Raw genomic sequence first — 21484 nt, forward strand, 5'->3', positions numbered from 1 at the left:
TTGCTCTCTCCCTGCTTTCTGATACCAGGGCTTTACACCTCTGCTTGCAACCTCCCCTTTTTTTGACCCCCCCCCCCCCATTTTGCTGCTTTTTCACAATCTTCGCGTGTTTTCATGGGGACCAGTTTTTTCACAAGGGACCTACCAAATTTGCTGTTTCCACAAAAATCACAAAATTGTGAATTTGGAAGGCCCCTACACATAGGCCATGGGTTGCTAGTTGAACTGCCCTGATATAATTAATTACTCTGTTTTTCTACCTGTTTCTTAGGCCAGTAATGCAGAGGTTACTGTTGGAACTTGCTTTTCTGAATAGGATTCAGAAAGAGGTTTAAATATTAGTATAAAAAGAATCTGTGGGACCGTCCTGGTTAGGATGAAGATATATGTATTAGGGGTGTGCAAAACAGGCCATATTCAATTCGAATCTTTATGAATCTCTCCAAATCAATTCGGAGGGTTCCGATTTGATTTGGAGACATTAAAGGATCTCCTGATTTGATTTGGATTTGGATTTGGCGATTTTGGCAACTGAATCAAGCTGAATCTCTGCTGAATCGAATTGGGGACCAAAGCTTCGCACAGCCCTAATATGTGTGCTTATGCTTCAGGATAGCAACTGACTGCAAACAGTTTGGCAAAAGTAAGAGGCTTTCGTCTTTTGCATATTATTACATAATCTTCCATTATGGAGATTTTACAGCTTCCTTTGAAACATCTGTTACTTATGGGTCACACTGCGATCTAGGTTTTTGGTTAATGCCGAATAAAGGTCTGATCTAGTAGCACCTATGTGTTTACATAGGTGCCACCTACATATGTAATTTATGTATATATGTAATTCCTACACACATAATTTTTTTGGTGGCTGAGGGAGACTTTACAGATCTTAAACCAATTTGTATATGGATTTTCAGTCTATTCACACTGCAACATTAACTTTTCCTGTCTTTATTTCAGTTTTGCACTTACAATGCTCGTTTACCTCTTGAATATAGGTGGAAGCCCCAAATCAAACAATTGCCATTGAGCAGTCTCAGTCGGACCGAAGCAAAAAATCTTTTCATCCCGTTAAGTAAGGAAAATCATTTATTTTTCCCACTCCCTCACCACCGCTGTTGTTCTGTGGTATCAGTCATGTTCCAAATAGTTCTGGTCAGAAAAAGTTCCCCCCCACCTTCATCTTGAGAGAACCTTTGAGGATGTGGACATATAGCACTTTACTAAAGATTAAATTGACTTTACTCTGTAGTAAAAATGAAGTGGGTCTATGGTGTACAGCTGTGTACCAGTGTAAGTCACCCCATTCCAGAGTAAAGGTGCTTCTCAAAAAGTAAGGATTAACTAGACGGAGATTATAGCTTAAATGAGTATACCAGTTGTGTGTTCACTCTCACAGTTAATAGCTGCTCAGTACAAACTGGCTTCCTCATCACCCAGTGACCAGGCACTGCAGTCATGCTTACCACAAGCAGCCTACTTGAGACAGCTGGTAATGGGTCTGTTTCTTACTATGGGGTATGTTGTCCTCGGAGTAAAATACAGGGTAAACTTCTCTGCAATATTTGTCACATGGAAAGAAACCAAAGCCTCTTGAAATGTTTTGTGGTGGGAAGCCTCACTCCACTGTAGCCTGTAATTTGGTGGGCATGTTTTTTCTTGGGAGACGGGAGACCTCTGTACAATTTACCACATCCCAGGTTAGTGCCATAACCACTATGCTATTTGATCTTCTGTGGTCTCTCTGTTTCTCCACTTGGACCTGTTTCACTTGATATAAATACTGTATATAAATATTCCTTGGAGTATGGGGTCTCATCCTTTCTGGCCCAATGAATATTTAGTTACACATGGTAGAATAGCTTCAATAAGAAACACAGAGTGAGGGAGAGAAACTGACTCTCTAGCTTGCTGGCTTGAGCACTCATAACAAACATTTTGCTCAAAGAGAGGTATTAGCTGTGGTTGTCTGAAGTCAGGCAGAAGGCAGGGTACACATGCACCTTATAGACTAAGTGAATCAGGGACGCATAAGCTTTTGTGATCAACAGCTCACTTCATCAGATGCTGTGTCCAGCATTCTTCTCTGCTGAAGCTGCATGTCCTTTTTTACCAGTCCTATTTTCACTTCTTCATCTGACCCTACAATAAGTCAAATGTATAGAAATCTATTGCCCTCTTGTACTTTAATCTATTTCATTCTCCTTTCCCTGCTGACTGTTGAACTATTTGTGTCAACAACAGGTGTCTCCTTTCTAAACCCCCAATTTTATTTCTTTATTTCACAATACATTATTGTATGTTCAGATATGTTCTCCTGAACTATTACTGCTTTCTCTTCCCAAATAGCTGAAATCTGTTGTTTTGGCTCTAGTAGTGACTTCCTTCAAATTTAAGCAGTTATCTTGGTTGTAGATTTGCTTTCCCTCTGCCCCCAGAAACCTCTTGGAAAGCCATAAAAAAGCAGAGAGCCTAAAGTCTTATAACCTCAACACCTGAAATACAGTAGGAGCTGCAGTACACGGAGTAATCCTAGATAGCGTGGCTCCAATTATAGCATGTCACTGAGAAAGCAGATCTGGAGAAACTAGAACTATTTGGAGAGAGAGGCACTGATGCCTCAAATAATCTCATTGATTTACCATATCTGTGTACCTTGGGTTTCTCCTGTGAGTTTGGTGGCTTTTCATAATGAAAAGTGAGGAGATCTGGCCCCAGAGTATTAATCAAATAGGCTAGGGACAGACGTTACACACAAACCAGTTCAAGTGATTGGAAACTGGTTTAAACCTGTGACAGAACAGAAGTTCAGTGCACATAAGCCAGTTTCAAAATGCTCACAAGCAGTTTAAAATAGATCTGGATGAATCCATATCAAACTTAACCGATTTAGTTAACATCAGTTCACTTCATTATCGGTTCAAGCTTCACAGCTTAGAGAAACCTGCAGAAACTGTATTAATTCAGTCTCTGGCTTTTTGACTGTCTCTACATAATCATAATGAGTAATGCAGTAGATAAAACACTTATGTTATGTTTCAAAGTCATGGAATTTGGGTCCTCTTTATTTAAAATGTTCTTCCAAAGACAAACGGCTCTCCAAACTTTCTATATATGCTTTTGAGAAATTGAACCCCCACCCTCCCAACAAAACCGCCCAAACAAAACCCTGTCTATCTTCCTTTTAGAGGCAAAATATAATGTGCATCAAAAGAAATATTTTGGGAAGGAGGTCAGGGCAGAGTTCATAGTGACAACCGATTGTTCAGTGTTTTCTGTGTTTTATATCGTATGTATGTTGGTAGCATGAACTCTGTTGGACATTTCCTCTTTGTGGTCAGTGTAAATATTTTACTTGCAGTCATACAAGAGGGACTGACTGTCTCATGGCTCAATATTTTTCTATTCTTGTGGTTTTCTGGTGGTCAAAGGAAAATTAATTTAATGTGACATATGCATAAATTCTTCCTACATCTTATGTTGGGAGGGGGGCGGAATCTAATAAAAAACATTTGGGCAAGATAGAAGAACCAAAGCTCCATAATATGGATACCATATAATAAAAACGCCTCATTTGAAAAATATCTTATGAAATGTAAGTATGACTTAACCCTCTTAGTTGAAATCTGCATGAATGAATTCTGATTTGGAGGGGGAGCCAGATTAGGTCTAAACCATCTCTATCATGGCTATTTTTTGCCAGGGATAGATTTTCAGTTTTGGTAAACTGATTCATTGGTCACAATGGTGTAACATTGATTTACATCAGGAGGGAATTGAGTAGCTGAACTGATTAATATCTCTGATCAAATCATTAGCACTGGTAATAGGGGCCTTTTCTGTATAGGTATATATTTTATAACAGCTTATATACAAAGGACTTGTAGATAAGTATCCATAACGAACAGAAATTAACCTTTACTTGATGTGCAAATTTAACATTAGTAATATACAGTTCAGATCCAAATTAGCAATGGATACCCATACATATCACTGGACCTATGATGTATAGCTCTGTCCGTGGAGATGGCAGACATGCTTCTGATAGAAGGGTTCTCAGTGTTGTCCTGTATCCTGTGTGTGCTTGACTATATTCACCCCGATTTATCTTCTGAAAATGAATGTTGTGACTGACTAAATGTGATACTGAAGTACTTTGTGAAAGAAGAAAGTGCATTACATTTATTAGCCACTTATCCTGAGATGTCTGTATTACCCTTTCATTTTTCTGAGATGTTGGGGTTTTTTTAATGTGAGCTATTTAATCATCTTGAAGAAACCTGAATGCAAACAAAGGATCCAAGTGATTGCGATGCCCTATGTTGTTTCCTTTTCTGTTTCAGAATTGATCTTCCAGGAGACCAGGTCACCAACGTAACACTGGGAAGACTGCATTTCAGTGAAACAACAGCAAATAACATGAGAAAAAAGGGGAAACCTAATCCTGACCAAAGGTATTGAAGCAATCTTCTGTGTGTGGTGATGCTGTGTGTGGAGGGAGGACTGCATGATTTATTGACATGGGTGAAAATCTAAGTGTTGCAGACTTGTGATTTTATCCGGAGTATTGTGACAGTTAGTGTCTGCCCTAAAGCCCTAGGGCACTTCTACATGTGCTGTGCTCAGAGGGGAATGGGGGGTGTCGCTTTAATTAGAGCAGCTCCAAGAGACGCTCTAATTACAATGCTACACCATTTTATGCATCAGTGTCCCTGTGCTTAAAAATGCCAGTGGGGGTGCTTGAACTAAAGCTCATTCAATGAGCTTTAGCTCAAGCGCCCCACCACCATTTTTAAGTGCAGGGACACTGATACATGAAATACAAGATGCTCCTGGAGTGCAGTAATCGCCACGCTCTGGCAGACGCAATCAAGTCTGCACCAATGTGCTGTAATTGCAGTGCATCAGAGCAGCCTCTGCACTCATTTATAGGCACCGTTAGCTCCTGGGGTCACAGAATTATGAGAATACTGGTATTTATAATAGAAACAACTAGGTTTGGGTTCTTGGAAAGGAACGCTGGAAAATGTGACTTGAGTGTTATGTCCTAAGGCCTCAGAAACCAGAAGAGAAATAAAGACATACACCTAACTGCTTCGCTGGTTTCATGATCTTTGGGGCTATGACTCCTGATTCTTGTATACTTAGGGTTAACAATTCTGAAGTCTTTCTGTTGATTTCAATGGGCCTTATTAAATGAAGTTTTAATAGAGATGGAGTGAAGCAGAGTAAGAAGCCTCCCTCTTTTTTCCATAATATAACGTAAGTAATACTTAAAATACAAGAACTATTACAGATGTAACTGCAGAGTTGCTCCAGAAAAGTACTTCCTTCTTGTAAAAAGATTATTTTATTTTATTTTTTAACCATTTAAATACATTTCAAATTAGATACTTCATGCTGGTGGTTGGACTATATGCTGTCTCTCAGGACCAGTCCTATTTGCTGTCTGCACAAGTCTCTGAAAAGATAATTGTGAGGGTAGGTACAAGTTCACGTTATCTTTGTGTGAAAATATTCATAATTACTGGAAATAATTCACGTTCAATTTTGGTAGAAGTGAGATGCCCATTTTAACTGTATATAATCAGTAAAAATGTTTAGGGTGATATTATCTATAAAACAGTTATGAAATACCTGGCTCTCCTGGTTACCTGTATTTCTGTGCAGTTCAGGTTGGTGTGTAGTCATTTGTCAAATTCCCAGACCTTTGACTAAGTCCTTTTTTGGTGGTGGCTGCAATACACATTTCAATAAATTAATATAAAACATTTCTGAGGCAAAATCTCTGCCTCAACTTTTATTTTTCAGTCCTTTCTTCCAGTGAATAACTGCAGCCAGGCTTTTTTTCTTTTTTTCCCCCAAGCAACAGCACCATGGAACTGATCTGACCCTTGGCAGATTTGCTGCTGTCCAGAGGACTTTGATTAGAAGCAACAAAATTGACTGCAGTACTATAATTTGGGGGGGGGGGGGGCAAAGTGGGTGATGTGCAACCTCTGAGATTCAAATTCTACTCTGGACTTGGGCTGAAGGCTTTCCCCAGTTTACCCAGCTGGAAATGGGTCTCTGGTCACCAAAGCTGCAGAGTTAATGGTGAATATATGTGATTCTGGCTACACAAGTATGTAAAAAGTGCCATACTGGGTCAGTTAGCCTAGTAGTATCCTATCTCTGACCATGGCAGAAGTGGATGCTCTGCATGGAGACCACTGAACTGGATATATCTAATCCTCTATTCCTTACCCGTCCTGGCATCTGTCAGGTTTAGAGATGCCAGAGGAATCATCTCCAACCATTCTGTTCAATAGCCATTAATAGATGTCACCTACGAATTTATCCAGTCTCTTTTTGAACCTGGCTACATTATCTGTCTCCACCACTTTGTGGCAGTGAAGTCCACAAGTTAACTGCATGTTGCTTAAAAAAAAAGTACTTTCTCTTGACGACTGCTTGACATGACTGCTTTGTGTATGCTGGCATGAAGATTGGTGTGTTTTACCCAGGTTAGACTGATGGGTTGCTAAGCTTGGGAGTATCCTTGACCCTGGCTGTCATTTCACTTTGCTAATATTTGCTGGAGCAGAGGCACTGGAGTTGTCTATTTGCAGATTCACTGGGATGTTGTAGAAGAGTAGTTCAGGCACCTTGCTACAGCTCCAAAGGTATCACTTTGAGTTGTGCTGTGGACTTATGCTGAACATGTTGCTACATGCATCACAACCACATGTGATGTTTGGCAATAGAAAGTGGTATGCCTTATGGGCTGCTGGGAGCTGGGACTTTGTCACTATTTTTGATTTGCACATTCAGGAAGATGCATTTATTTTTACATTGAGTTCATTCTTGGACTGAGATTTTATGTCTAGTTTTGGAAAACTGTCATGGGCTGCTGGGTCAGCAGTCCCTGTCCCCTGGTACAACATCTCACCATAACCTCCCTACGTGGGATGGGGCTGTGGGCGGGCAGGGAGCTGTATGGGCAGCTGGAACTGCCCTATGGCTCTTCCCTACCACCCCACTGGGTGCATGGGCCTGGAGGCAGCAATGGCAATGGTGGGGACAAGCCACACGGCAGCCCCAGTGCAGGCTCTGGTCCTATTTTTTCCCACCACAGCTGCTCATTGTGGCCAGGGGTGTGTGCTCAGCTTGGGGCTCAGGCCCCGCCTGTGCTTTTGAAGACTAGCACAGGCAGGGCCTGACTGTCATCTCCTCACTATCATCAGGGCTTCCAGGAAATGCTATCCAGCCATGGTGCCTCCCCAGTCCTGCTGCATACCCGAGGGCAGTGGGATATGCCATGGACTGGATTGCCTGGGCTCGGCAGGACCGAGGGGCCCACCGTGGGCTGGGCAAAGTCCCTCATTGGGCTGGATCCAGCCTGCAGGCTGTAGTTTGCCAACTCCTTCTCTAACTAGTGGCAATATAGCTGAAAGGTCATTAGCTATATTCAACAGGTCTGACATATTTGGAATAAAAGGCAGGATCATATATAAAGTCACTGCTTATTATAATGTGGCAGATCATACTGAATGTGTTTTATGGGAAAAGCATATGCTTTGGTCTGCAGTACAGTAGGATGAAAGATGAAGCAACTACATACTGAGTAGTGGTTAAGAGGCATATCAGATCATGCTCTAATTGTGGCAAACAGTAAGATGTGCACAATTCTGTGTCACAGATGGCATAGCCTTGCAAAAACACAGGCTTTATAAATATGCTGATTTTTTTTGGCATGTTGATATTTTACTTAGATTCATACGTTAATGCCTGAATTCAGTGTTACTATTTCAATTTTAGTAAAGAACTAGTTATACAAAACAAACAAACAAAAAACTAGGATTTATTCTATTTTTCTTGTATGCCTGAGAGCCAGATTACTTTATCTAATCTCATGCAAGTAAGTTGAAACAAGAGATAGTATCTTTTAGAATGAGTTGTTTATTTTAGGATCCCACAGTGAAAATGACAGTTGGTTTAACATGCCAGTTGTAATTATTTGCTTTTTACAGATGGTGACCTCGCCAGGAACTACTATTTTTAAACCTTTCAGGTCTCTCTTTCAGCTAAGCAAATGTGTTTTGGATATTGTTGAGATTTGCCTGTTTCAGCTGATAAATGAAAGCAGAATTTATTTGGTAGCTTTGATTTGTTGCACTTCTTATTACAAAATAAATTTATTCCTGTCCACTTCAGAGAGCAATGATTTTATTAGTCCAGAAATCATTTAAAAAAAATCTTTGTTCAGCTTTTCTTCCTGCGGCATCTTAATAAGTTATAGGATGTTCAAAGCTGATAAAAATATTTGATTCGTGAAGCTGCTTATTTATGCTGTATTGTTTGTTTCTTTGTTTGTTTGTTCTGGAAACACCCACAAAGTGCTAAGTGCCTTTCAGACATAAAAGAAAGCTTAGTTCCTGTCCAAAAGAGCTTATATTCTAAAAGGCACGAACAAGAACAGAGAAATGGAAAAGGAAGTAGATGCAATTATATTATATATTATTGAGGTATAAATCTGGAGCCCTACTCGGAAATGAGGTTTCCACTTTTCTAGGCACAATGTGAAGGTAGACCAGAAAGATGGTACCTGTCCCAAAAAGCCTTACTATCAACAGTAACTAGAGACGGGTGGGCAGGGCACCAGCCCTGGATGCCTACTGAGAGGGGGTGTAAGAACAGCAACAGCTGCTGCTGTCACTGCCCCAGCTGATGCCACTGTCGCTGCCCATGGTGCAAAACTTCCTAGTTATACCTCTGCTTATGAAAATTATGATAAAGGTAATTGGGCACTGTAGATAATATACTAGGAAGTCTAATAGGAAGGGGGGCAATATAAACATTATGGCCAGATTGTGCTTTCTAGGAATAATGTATTTACTTTACTGTTTGAAGGGTTTGTAGTGGGAGTGTAGGATATATGAATTCAAGCCCAGACCCATCTTTGATTTGTTCACCATGAGCTTTGGGAATAAATACCTGGGAGGAATGAGAGAGCACAAAAAAGAACTAAATCTGTATATTCAGAGGGTTCCAAAGAATAGTTTTTGAACCAGGTAGATTAACATTTGCTGTGTGTTCTCTCTTCTAAATTTTAACCTGTTAGTAGGCCAGGAGAAAGCTTAGTGGCATTTTGGAGAGGATTATGAGGGCTTCTATCAAACCTGTATGCTGAGCATCTGACTTACCATGATGATAAAATGCAATACAAAAACAAAGTTTCCTGCAAACTGTTGTATGTAGGATTCATTTTGTTAGAGGTTATTAAATTCTGTTTTTCATTTTGATGTGTCAGAAAAGCTCAGTAGCATAATTTAAATGTGAAAGATTTGTATGGCATTTCATTTTCATTTGGTAAATTGGATAAAGCAATAGGACATTCATGCTACTATATCTTTGACTGTAAATATTTTTTTCCAGGCATCTAACCCAGGGCAGTTTGAGAATGACGGTGATGTATTGTGGCAGCGAGGACATGTTCCAGAAACCATAGTCTGTCATGGTCGAGTAGGAATTAACACAGATGCCCCAGATGAAGCACTGGTTGTCTGTGGGAATGTGAAAGTTATGGGGACAGTCATGCATCCATCTGACAGTCGAGCAAAACAGAATATCCAGGAGGTGAGTGCTGTGGAGTATGTAGGGCATTTAAATTTGCATCACAGTACATGTGTGGATTATTATTCTGACACACATGAAGTAGTTTTTTTATTCTGGGCATTGTTGAAATATTGGCCTAAGGAAAATAAATTCACTGCTGTGCTTTGCAGAACCATTGAGTTTGACATGGGTAGAATCTTTGAACTTGGGCATGAATGTGCATCTTTGAACCAAAGATGTCAGTGAGAACACAGTGAGAGAGGGTTTATGAAGGATGGGAAGCTATTTGATAGTAGACATTTCAGGTACCTTGTTTTGCTAAGTAAACTTTTGACATGCCTCTAATCCTTACTGTTTCAACATGTGAAGCCTGGTATTTGTGCAATTAGGTTGATACAAATGAGCAGCTGAGAAGAATAGCAAAAATGAGGCTGGTTGAGTACGACTACAAGCCTGAATTTGCATCTGCTATGGGAATAAACAATACTCGTGAAACAGGTATTCAGACAAACCTCTTTTTGTTCTAGCTTCCCAATTCCTTTATATTTGTATGTGGCACCATAGTGATTAATAATACCCTGTCATTTCCTTCTCATTGTTTAGGGCACAAGGCTTTTTTATTGTGTTTCTGTGTTAAAAACAGAGTAGAAAATTTTTATATTTATCTGATTGCACATCTCAGTTTTTGCAGGTGTGATCTGCTGAAACTTTTCTATTTTTGGTGTCAGCTCAAAGGTGATATATATAAATATAATTTTTAAAGGTTTTAACTAAATTATTTTCTGTATTTCACCCTTTTTAAAAAATACCTCCTCTCATGGGGCTGCTGCAGCTGCTGTGGTGGCAAGAAGGGCACCAGGTCTAGGTGGGGACTAGAATTGTCTTCACCCCTGCAGGGTATGTAACCCAACAGCAAGAATAGCCCCATGTAGTTGTTGCAGCAGAAGCAGCAGCCAGTATACAGATACCCCGCTGCTTCAAGAGCAAGAACATGTGATGGTAGCAGCATAGTACAGATGAGGACTGCTTTAGAGTTCCTGGCATAAGTAAGACTCCTGTGCCCCACTCCCCCCCATTCTGCTTTTGGCACCCATGCATGCCCCCTCCACCTCTCAAAGCCCGTCTCCTCCATGCCCCTGCAGGTGGGCTGCTGCTGCCTCAGCATGAGCTCCCTGACCACTATGGCAGCAGAAATGCAGGTCTCCAGGAGGCTCCCATTCTGGTGTCCCCTCTAAATCAGCACCTGGGGTGAGTGTCCGACTTGTCCACACCTAGGGTGCTGACAGACATGCAGCTCCCCACTGTAACTCATGGAGCTTTCTGTGAAGTGCCAAGAGTTAGTGACCCCACCTGACCCAGCAAATGTCTGTTGGGTTGGGGGAAGTGAGGGGATTGTGCTCCACTTTGGAGCTGATCCAGGAGGAGATGCGTGTCTGCAGCCTCTCTCCCATAGCCCCATCCCCTCCCAGCTCTGGTGCTGTCTGCAGAATGGGAAGGGGAAGAAGCAGGGGAGGGAGCTCTAGGCTGGGGTTTGCTGGCAACGGGCTCCAATCCACCTGTTCCCTCTCTAGCATAAGCTGGGCAAACCCCAGTCCAGAGCTCCCTGCCCTCTTTCTCCCCACTTCTATCCTGCAGACTAACTAGGAGTAGAGCTGCGCTGCATCAGCCCTGGTCAGATGGAAGTTAATGAAGGCACTGTGCTTTGGAGTGCCTTCATCTGAACCCTTGTTAAATGAGGGTTAATTTGTCATGTGATCAGTTACTTTTAAAGTGCTCTGCAGCCATGCTTTTCTGTCAGAGCACAGCTGTAGAGCACTTTCAAGGGGCCACTCACATGGCAAATGTCATTTCTGCCAGTGCCCCTAGTTGCACTACTACCATGAATGTTTAGATGCTGTGAGATGCTGTAAGTGACAATTCCTCCTCCAAATCTGAAAGGCAAGAGTGAAACAAGGTGAAGGAGAAGGTTTCACAGAGATAAGAGGATTCTTTTCTTTACCTTTTGTCAAAGCACAAAACCAGTAAGATAGGCAGTGAACTGCAAGGGCAGAAAATTTGTATAATCATTTAGAGGCAATGAGTGATATGTGATTCACAAGTGACTAGTAATATGTTAAGCTTGGGGATGTGTAGAAAGATTAGAAAACTATATGGACAGCAGGAAATCACTTTGAACACTATTTTTAAAAAAAGCATGAAAAGCTGGCTCATTTCAGGGAATAAACCAACCACTGACTGAAGCAGGTCAGGAGGAAACTTCCATTATGAATTGTTTATCCTGTAATATTCTGTAACTGTCTGTTTTCTCTTGCCCATCCTGGTTATAGCAGTTAGTGAAAACAGGATGCTGGATGATAGTGACATCTGGTCTGACCCAGTATAGCAAATCCTATGTTCCTAACTTAGCTGTCTATTAAATTGCTCACAAAGGGGGAATTTGATGGCTCTTCCAGATAAGTGTTCTTTATAGTGATATGCTTACTGTGGTATAGATTAAAATGAAAATAAGTGCAACTACAGCTGGACAAAAAAATGTTGTTGGAAAGTTTTGGTTTTATTTTTTTTTGCATCAGAAAATGCTGTTTTGTTGAAAGAGAAATGTTTCCTGTGTTCATTTAAGGTCTGTCAACTCCCTGCCACTGCTGTAATTGCAGTACAATGTAGATATCATACAAACTAGCCTACACATGAACTAGCTCAGGTACTGACTGCAGTCTAGCCATGGCAACATGGGGCTCAACAGAACTATTCTTAATGTTTTCCCAGTTTTTCAGATAAATAATCTTATTTTTGCTGCCTGCACTAAGTGCAATATTGAGCTCCATGCTGCTGAGCTTAGGCTGCTAGTGGTACTTGAGCTAACTAGGCCAAAGCTAGCTCAGGCATGTTGATACTTTAAGCTACAGTGACTGAAATATAGACACGCCCTGAGATTAAAATTTGGTATAGGAATGAACAGGAAAAAAATATTGATGTAAGATATTTCTGATAAGTCTTGACATGTTGTTTCAATGTTTTGTTTCTTTGGGTAATGTAAGATTAAAATCAATTACAGTTCAATAAGATATTTTTATTTTATCAAAATGAAATGTTCCAGTCAACCAGAAGTTTAAAAAATAATGTCATTTGATATTTTTATAATTTCACTTCTTCATAACTATGTTTCCGTTTCATTTTGGAATAGGGAGAAAAGCAAAATTATAGGATTTTCCACAAAATGGAAAATACAGTTTCAAGCTCAAACTGTAATTTCTAGGATGGCCCCATTACAGAAACACAAATCAGAATCTGTGAATAAGTGGTATTGCTTTTTTTTTTTTTTTTTTGGCACTAAACTTTATTTTTATGAACAGGAATAATAGCCCAGGAGGTAAAAGAACTTTTGCCTCAAGCGGTAAGCGAAGTTGGAGATATTACATGTGAAAATGGTGAAAAACTAGAGAATTTCCTCATGGTTGATAAGGTATGTTGTTACCAGGTGTATTATTTTTTATTGCCACTCCATTTTTGTGATGCATAAGTGCACATGGCATTTATGAAAGTTTACAATTTTTAACATATTTTTGAAAAATGTCATTATACATGAATCCTTTTTTAACCCAAAATTGCACACGTGGGTTTTGAAATTCATAACTCATTTGCTCTTTTCTTTTGAAGGAAGAAAGTTCCCTTCTTGAATCATATTCTGGCTTGAGTAGCTATAGTGATAATCCTGGCTATTTAGTAAATTAACTTTGGGCTATTTTTCTCCCCAAGATGCTTAGGAGGTAACCAACAAATATTCCTTTCTCTTTACCTATACCATCAGAACATATTGTTGAAACATATTAAAGTCTTGTTGAGGAAAATAAACACTGAAACTACAACTAGGTAGTCATCCCATGGAAATATGTCTTTTATATCCTTTTCAATAGCTGTTTGTATTAGGCTTAGTCTTACACTCTGTAATTTTGCTCACAAAACTGCAAATGTGTCTGCAGCTCAGAATATACCTATGGAGGCAGAACTCCTTTTGTGCTGTCAGGGCAGCTTCCCCAGACTAGGGACTGCCCGCTTTGAAGAACAGGTGTTGGGGGGTGAGGGGGAAGGTGTTTCTCTGCTGCTTGCCTCCCCTTCTTGAACAATGTGTCAAAACTCTGTACTTATTCTCCAGACCTGGGTCTGCAGTCTGAGGAGCAGGCAGTGGTTTTGTCTGTCTGCTCCCTCTCCTGGTGACATTTAAAGGGCACAGGGCCAGGAGCTGTGGCAGAAAAAAAACTTCCTTGGCCCCAGTTCCTGGTCCACAGCCTTTAAATGTTACCCATGCCACCCAGCTGTTCATGGTCATAGTCCTTTCAGCAGCAGGTGACTCCCATAGGTGCACATCACTCCTAATACAGCTGCTGTCCTGGAATCATGCAAGCTGCTGGAAGCCATGGGGATGTGAATGCACTTCGGGGACTACTGCCTGGCTGTGCTGCGGTGGTCTCCAGGCTTGAACGCTAGTATCTGATTCAATTAAGTTCTTTTCAATTAAGGCCCCAGTTTTTGTGGACATCGAGGGCACGTCTGCATCACTTCTGAGGCATGCCTGGTAGTGCCACTATAAAGTACTGACCAGCACTCTTGCTCCTGCACCAGATCCCAGAAATGAGGCAACTAGGCTTTCTTACAATGACTGTGAGAGACAATTAACATAGCTGAGACTGAAACTAAAATCAGTGCTGGACACTTGGATTGTATTGGCTCGTTTACAGGAACTGTCATGTGTAGAGCAGAGCAGACAGGGCTTGCTTCATGACAGTAGATATATCACCAAGTCCAGACCTGCAGTTGATGCAAAGCCCCACTTTGGTCAGTTGGATTCTACGTGGCACAGGGATCTACCCATATGAAACTCATTTTAAGATGGGGGTGGTGTTTGAGATGCGTGAATGTGTTGAACTTGCATTTGTGAATCTAAACTTATTTTCTGTTGTGTTGGCTAATGCCAAGTCATTTATTTCTGAAGGCCCTGGGCCAAACACAGTGGGGGGCCTAGACTATTATTGTTAGTCAGGCATATCTTAGTCAGTGAAGAGAGAGAAGTTTCAGTACTGGGGCTTAATAACTGGGGCTCTAGCTATTAAGGTGTAAAACTATCCAAGAGATTTCAAAGAGCAAAATTGTTTATTTGTGCATGCAAATTGCAATGCTTTAAAGTTAATGAGGGAGGAAAAAATGAATTCCCTTGTTCAGGTATATACTATATTGACTAATGGGTAAAGATATTCCTATTAAAATCATGATAGTAGTATTTTAGCAAAGCGTAAAATACATAGATGCTTAAAATGTAAATGTTGCCAAATATAATATGGATAGAGGTTTCTTAAGACTGGCTGCTGTACCTGTAGTAATATAACTGCAAAAAGTTTTTCTTTTGAATAGTAGTTAAATTAACTTAACACTAGAGAGAAGAATTGCATATTTGTGCACTTAACCTCACAAATAACAGATTTCTTATTCTATTTCATGTATAACTACTTTACATCAGCTACAAAAAGATAATTCTGAGGGTTCTATATAAAATATCTATCTTAGATACAGATATCTATCTTAGACCCTTATTTAAAAATCATGCCATATGAAATGTCTGTGGTACACAAAGTCATCCACAAGCTCTGACAATGAAGATTGTGCCTTTATTTGCACTACAATTTTTTCTTTATTTCTTGTCTTTTCAAGTGGAGCAATAATATAAAAGTTGTATCTTGATAGGTCACTGAACAGTCACTCTTAAAATTCAGCTGATCATCTTATCTTTTCTTTCTGCCAGTAGGCCAATATCACAAAAGCAGATAAGACTCTTGGTCTCATTTTGTGGCAAGTGTTTATAGGATCATAAATAAAGAATATGCTTTTGATTTTCATAAGGCTGGAATTTCAGCAAAACTTGATTTGATTGGAAAACTCAACCAAAGTAGTATGAAATAGGAAATGGGATGAGAGAGGTTATAGAGTTATGCCAGTTACAATGGCTGGTTGGTTTTTTGCTTTATCCCATATTCATTGTAATTTATATTTTAACTACTTTTGCTGTATTCTATTGAAAGCCATCAGATGAAATATCTTTCACCAATATGGAATAGTCCATATTCTCCTGTATATAATCATATTTTATTAAGAAATAAGAAATGATGAAATTAAGAAAACATTTTACAAGATAAACTTGCAAACAGGCTGTTTGGTATGCTGTGCTTGTGAAGTTCAGGCCAGGGAAAATCTTCCACATGGTGAACAAGCTGGCAAATTCAAGCCACTCAGTCAATAAATCATTCATGATTCAGTAACAGATTAGAGTATTTTCCACTATCCATTCCATTTGCCAGTGAATTGTAGAATAAGTTTCCATCTGCACAAGTTTGGCGGCTGCTGCTGGGCAGGGGAGGTGATGAATATTACCCCTCTCCAGTGATGGAGTTCCATCTTGCTCAGTGGTGAAAATGAACCCATGCTTTTCATGCCTACTGATTAAACTAAGGAAGGGGTGGAAGTTATACCTACCATTGAAAGGAATTAGTAATGGAGCTGCTCAAACTGTTGAAAATGATAGCTATTTGAGAGAGTGATTTTTAGGTACTTGTTCAAAAGCCATATTTTGGACTCAGTGACTTCAAAAGCATTTATTGCTGAATGCACGATTTTCTGATTTAAGAAAGGTGTTTACAAAGTGGCTACAACTTCATAAAAATCTCTTATTCAAGGGAGTTTCACTTGGATCCATCTCTGACTTCCTAGCCCCTTAGCAATCCGGTTTAGGGAAGATTGAAAATTATTTGGTAAAACAACTTAGGGAAACTGTATTTTTGACTAAATGAAATCATGGCTGCTTTTTGTTGAAAGTATCTTGGGGAGAATGGCCAGTTTTGTGGAAAATCTAAATGCTTTATTGGAAAAAAAACAAATGGCCTGAAACAAAATTGCTTTCTTTTTCGAAGGGAAAAAAAGGTGCCTTGTGTCCTCCATTCTTTGATAGTGGTTACCTTTATTCCCCAACTAAGTAGCCAGTCCATCCTGAAATTTTGATAGGGTATTTTATATTACAGTATAAAATGAGATGTGATTTTTATCCTCATTGGGTCAACCTCCTTCAGCCGCTGCTGACTCCCTAATGCCTTCCACTCTGTATCTCTACATTTCTCTTTCACTCTCTCCCCTCTGGTGTTGCTCTGTAACTGTCCCTCTGGGTCTCCCATATTCTCTAACTCTCTCTGCAATTTCTTCTGAGTTTGAAAGTATTTTGTTTCGGTTTTCCCCCTCTGTGTGTTCCTTTTCCCTAGTTCCTCCTCCCCTGCACTACACCCCTCTGGCCTTTTATACTTTCTTGCTTGTTTTCCTCCTCACTCACTTTACCTCCATGGCATCTCCAATAAATTTTGTTCTTCCTTTCATCTGACACCCATAACACTGTCCTTGGGCTTACTTTTCTTGTTCTGCCCTCTTCTAATTTCTGTTGCATTACCTTCTCCCATTCCAAAAATGCTTCTGATTTCTTACATCCCCTCTTACATCTCCATGGTCTATTTACTGCACTCTGGACCTAAGACTTCCCACATAGGTACATATACTCCCTCTAGACAGCCTGTCCTCTCTCTCTTTTTCCCAAGCTACAACTATGGCTTAAGGAATGATTCATATGTTTTCAATGTTTGTTCAAGTAAAAATAGTAAGGATACCTCACCAATAGCCATTGGAAACCTGCTTAATTGATACTCAGGATGTTCTCCACCTCTGGGAGTAGGCACTGTAGAATCAAGTGCTCCAGGACTTGAAAACAGATAGTAGTGATTATCAGGTAGTAGCTTGACGCATTGCTTAGATCTTGTCCCGGTTTTGGGAGGCCAATGACTTTTGACATGCGCCAGATCTTCGGCAGCTTTCCTTTGCGTATTACCCTTGTAAAAAATTGAAACAACCAAGAATGAGCACGTGGGCCAAGATGCTTCAGGAACTCAGGGGAGATGTTGTCATAGGCTGGGGCAGCATCAGACTTGATGCTATTCAAAACCTTATTAAGTTCAAGAACTGTAAAGAGCTCTGGACAGGTTCTGGTCAAAGTCTGTATGACCAAGTACTTGCACTAAGAACATTCACTGAGAACAGTTTTCAAAGGAACCTCAAAACAGGCACTTTTTTCCTTGACCACACAGCAATGTACAGTGCTGTTTGGCACACTGGTCTGTTTGTAATAATAGCAAGGGTCCTACCAGCATAGGTGACTGACATTGTCAAACTGATCCTTTGCAAGAGATGGTTCAGGGTGAACATGGGTGAGAAGACAAGCACTTGGAGAAGATAGACCAACGGACTACCTCAGGGATTTGTCTTTGCTCTGACCTTGTACAACCTCTATACCAATGACCTGCCACAAACCCAGTCATAGAAATTAGTTGATGCTGATGATATATGCTGTGGATTCCAGGCCCAGATTTTCTTTGTGCTAGAACATACTGAACAGTGATGTCACAAAGCTAGCCAATTATTGCAAAACTTGACACCTCCAAGCATCAGTAAAAGAATTTCCAGAATTTCTACCTACACAATGCCAGTGTTGCCCAGGAGCTGAACACCTACCTGAATGGTCAGAGGCTGAGGCCAGAAGCACAACCCATCTACTTGGGCATGATGCTAGGCTGGACATTGAGCTACAGTGAATGCGTGAAAAAGACAGCAATGAAAGTTAAGCAGCTCAACAGTCTCCTTAACAAGCTGGCTTGCGTCGTCATGGGGTGCAAGAGCCTCAACCCTAAGGATGTCAGTTCTTGCCATCTTGTACTCTATGGCAGAGTACTGCATACCAGTCTGGAACTGGTCATCACACACCAAATTTGTTGATGTGCAGCTACATTCAACGATGTGCATCATTTTGGGAACTCTTTGATTGATCCCTTGACCATGGCTCCCAGTCCTGAGCAACATTGTTCCCCCTTATATCCACTAGGAAGTTGCAACAAGCAGGCTACTGGAGAAGATCTATGCCAATCCAAGCCTGCACGACTATGTCTTAAATCTACCTGCTGCATGTCTATCATCACAATGTCCACTGTAGTCCAAACTGCTGCACCCAGACTGCATAGCGGAGACCCTCTGGTATGAGGAATGGAGGTCAACATTACCACCAAACAAATCCCTTACCATAGATGCTACAGTCTGCCCACCTGACTTTAACCTGCCATGCTGTCGGTGGGCCTTGCTGAATAGGTTCCAGACAGGGCAAAGTCTATGTGCAGCCAACCTCCACCAGTGGGGTCTTCACAAGAATCCAGACTATAGCTGTGGTAAAACGCACACCATGTTGCATATTGTCAATCGACTGCCTGATGACTAAGTTCAGTGGTAGTCTACAGGAACTGTACATGGCCACTGAGGACACTATTGCATGGCTCAGCAATTACACACGCACTGGCTTACTGACCAGTAACCCTTACCTCTTTTGGCAGACATTTGGGCCTCTTGTAGACATGTATTTTGTACTGTTTTCAGTGAATTCATTGGGAGACAGAAGTCTACCGGTCTGAAGATATGTTGAATTCGGAGTTTTGGGGTTTTTCAGGGGAATCTGGTCTACATACAGAAAGCAGCCCTTCCCCAAACAGCCAGTAATTAGAGCACTTGTCTGTAGTATGGGTGACTGAACTTCAAGTTGCTGATCTGGTCTAAACCATTCAGAGCAGAGACCAGAAACTTGGCTCAGGTGAGTGCCATGGTGGTCAACTATTGGCTAGTTTGGCATGGGTTTCTTTCAATTCCTTCTGTTGGAACTGTTCATTTGATACAACTAATTAGATATTAATTAAGGCAGGGACTTTGTTGTCCTACACACAACCCAGACCACTGGCTATTAGCTAATTTGGGATGAGGGTTTTTGTTTCCCTAATCCGATTAGCCAGTTGCCCAGTGACCAGGGCATTCACCTGGAATGTGAAAGACTCTAGTGAAAGTCATCTCCGATTTGATATTTAATTATTTGTACATTAATTGTTGAGAGGGGGATTTCATAGGATAGGAAAAGCATTTAGTCCAGTTTGTATTCAGTACCTTCTCTTCAGCGAGTCACTAAAATCCTAATCTGCCCTTTCTTCCACAGAAAACACTTATTCATTTTGCTAGGTGAGTCATTTTCTTGGTTGCTCCAAGCTACCTAGGAGAGATTCATGCATGATTTGAGGAGAACAGAAAGGGCAATAGCTTCGTATCACTGATATGTGGACAAGTGACCGTATAATTGATTTCACAGTTCTAAGCACATGAGGCTATTTTGAAGTCACTTACAGGTAAACATACTGTAGGTCTCCCAGAAGTGGTCCAGTTTGCAGCTTACCACCAGTTGCCTCACTCTAGTTTTTTTTATGCTAAACAATGTACAGTTCTGTAGAATGTGGTCACCACTTTTTTAAATGCACTTGATATTTATAATTAGGGCTGGGTGTTTGAGTGGTCAAACAAAGTTTGGTCAGTTGGCCAGTCAAATATCAGTAAAAAAAAAAAATTTAGAAATTGCCAATAGATCCAAATAATACTGAGTACAAATTTTCCATTAAGAAATGTGTCAAAAAACAATTTTAATCATAGTTCTGTCACAAAAACTACAAAAAATGTAGTTTTCCCCCCTAAAATTGCTATAAACTTTGACTGATCAAAAATATGCAGTCAATTGACCAGTCTATTGACAATATTTGACTGGTCAATTGACCGGTTCCCAACCCTATTTATAATAAAGTGAAGCTTTAAAAAGTGAAGTTATGCACTTGTTTCTGCATAACCTGAATATACCTACAGCAATCCAGCAACATTTATCACAGTAATTACTTCATTCTGATTATGCTTAGTGTGGGAAAGCAGTTCTAAGATGGTTAAAAAAAACCCCCATGCTTTCATCATGCTATTGCCATGGACCTATGGCAATTTCAGTTTTAGAAATGGGTATGTGTAGATGGGTGATAACTGGGAGAATGCTGGCAACCTGCCCAATTGTAGATTTGGTAGCATAAAGGGAGAGAGGGAGTGAAGGGGAAAGTTGATTACCGGTACGGGGTGAAATTTGTACTGAAAAAATAAAAGGGAGTTTCAGTTGTGGTTTGAATAAAAAGTCAGCCAGAATGCAGAAAGATCATTGGGGAAGAAGATGATGGTTGTAGAGTCATAATTAAATACTTTTCTATCTCCCATCCATGATGAAATGTGAACAATCCATTTGTCCAATGATTGTGCTCGCTTGTTCTCCCCGTCTCTGAGGTCATGTCCATATTATTTTCATGGTGCTTCCAAGACCATCACCACAAAGTATAACCTTGCCTGTTCACCCTTGCTCTGCACATGCCAGAGTACAGATGTGATCAGTGAAGCTGCTCTGAGGGTGTCTCTTGCCACTGTCTTTGAGAACTCTGCCTAAGCATGCTTGAGAGTGGCAGCAGAGGACACGCTGAGGAAGTTTTGGCCATGTAGAGCAGAAGCTGATTGTTGGTGCACACTGCCTGACAGTGCTTGGAGGACCACTGTGGAAGTGGTATAGACCTGCTCTCTGGCTAAGTATAGACAGTCAAAAAACCCAAGGCTGAGTCAATTTAGTCTTTGCAGGTTACTCTAAACTGCAGAGATTAAACTAACTAATAAGCACCAGGAATGCGGATGGGGTGCACATGCACCCCCTACAAAAAGGCGCCATTGACACTGTTGGTGTTGTCTGCAGGTGGTTGCTGCTCACCACCTCCCTCCCCCTTGCCCCTGGTCAGCGCTCACCTCTTTTCCCCCTCCCCCCGTGACATCTGTGGGAGCTCCCCAGTTACCACCACCCCACTCCTGCTGCTGCCGTGCCCCTCCAGCCACCCGGAGCATGTATCATTCATGCTAACAAGTTAACAGACATTTA

The 21484-nt window shown here is 40.8% G+C and overlaps 1 protein-coding gene across 1 annotated transcript in view; it reads left to right on the forward strand.

Moving 5' to 3' along the window:
• The window catches only part of MYRFL (myelin regulatory factor like), a 79308-nt gene that overhangs the window by 27095 nt on the left and 30729 nt on the right, over positions 1–21484 (forward strand). Inside the window, exons 8-13 of the mRNA XM_090041579.1 lie at positions 999–1075; positions 4344–4454; positions 5391–5481; positions 9418–9618; positions 9987–10095; positions 12951–13060. Of these exons, the coding sequence (XP_089897705.1) occupies positions 999–1075; positions 4344–4454; positions 5391–5481; positions 9418–9618; positions 9987–10095; positions 12951–13060 (699 nt within the window). The remainder of the gene's footprint in view (positions 1–998; positions 1076–4343; positions 4455–5390; positions 5482–9417; positions 9619–9986; positions 10096–12950; positions 13061–21484) is intronic.

The sequence above is a fragment of the Crocodylus siamensis genome, chromosome 4 (assembly GCF_052110815.1).
Source record: "Crocodylus siamensis isolate JL-2025a chromosome 4, ASM5211081v1, whole genome shotgun sequence".
Classification (NCBI taxonomy): Eukaryota; Metazoa; Chordata; order Crocodylia; family Crocodylidae; genus Crocodylus; species Crocodylus siamensis.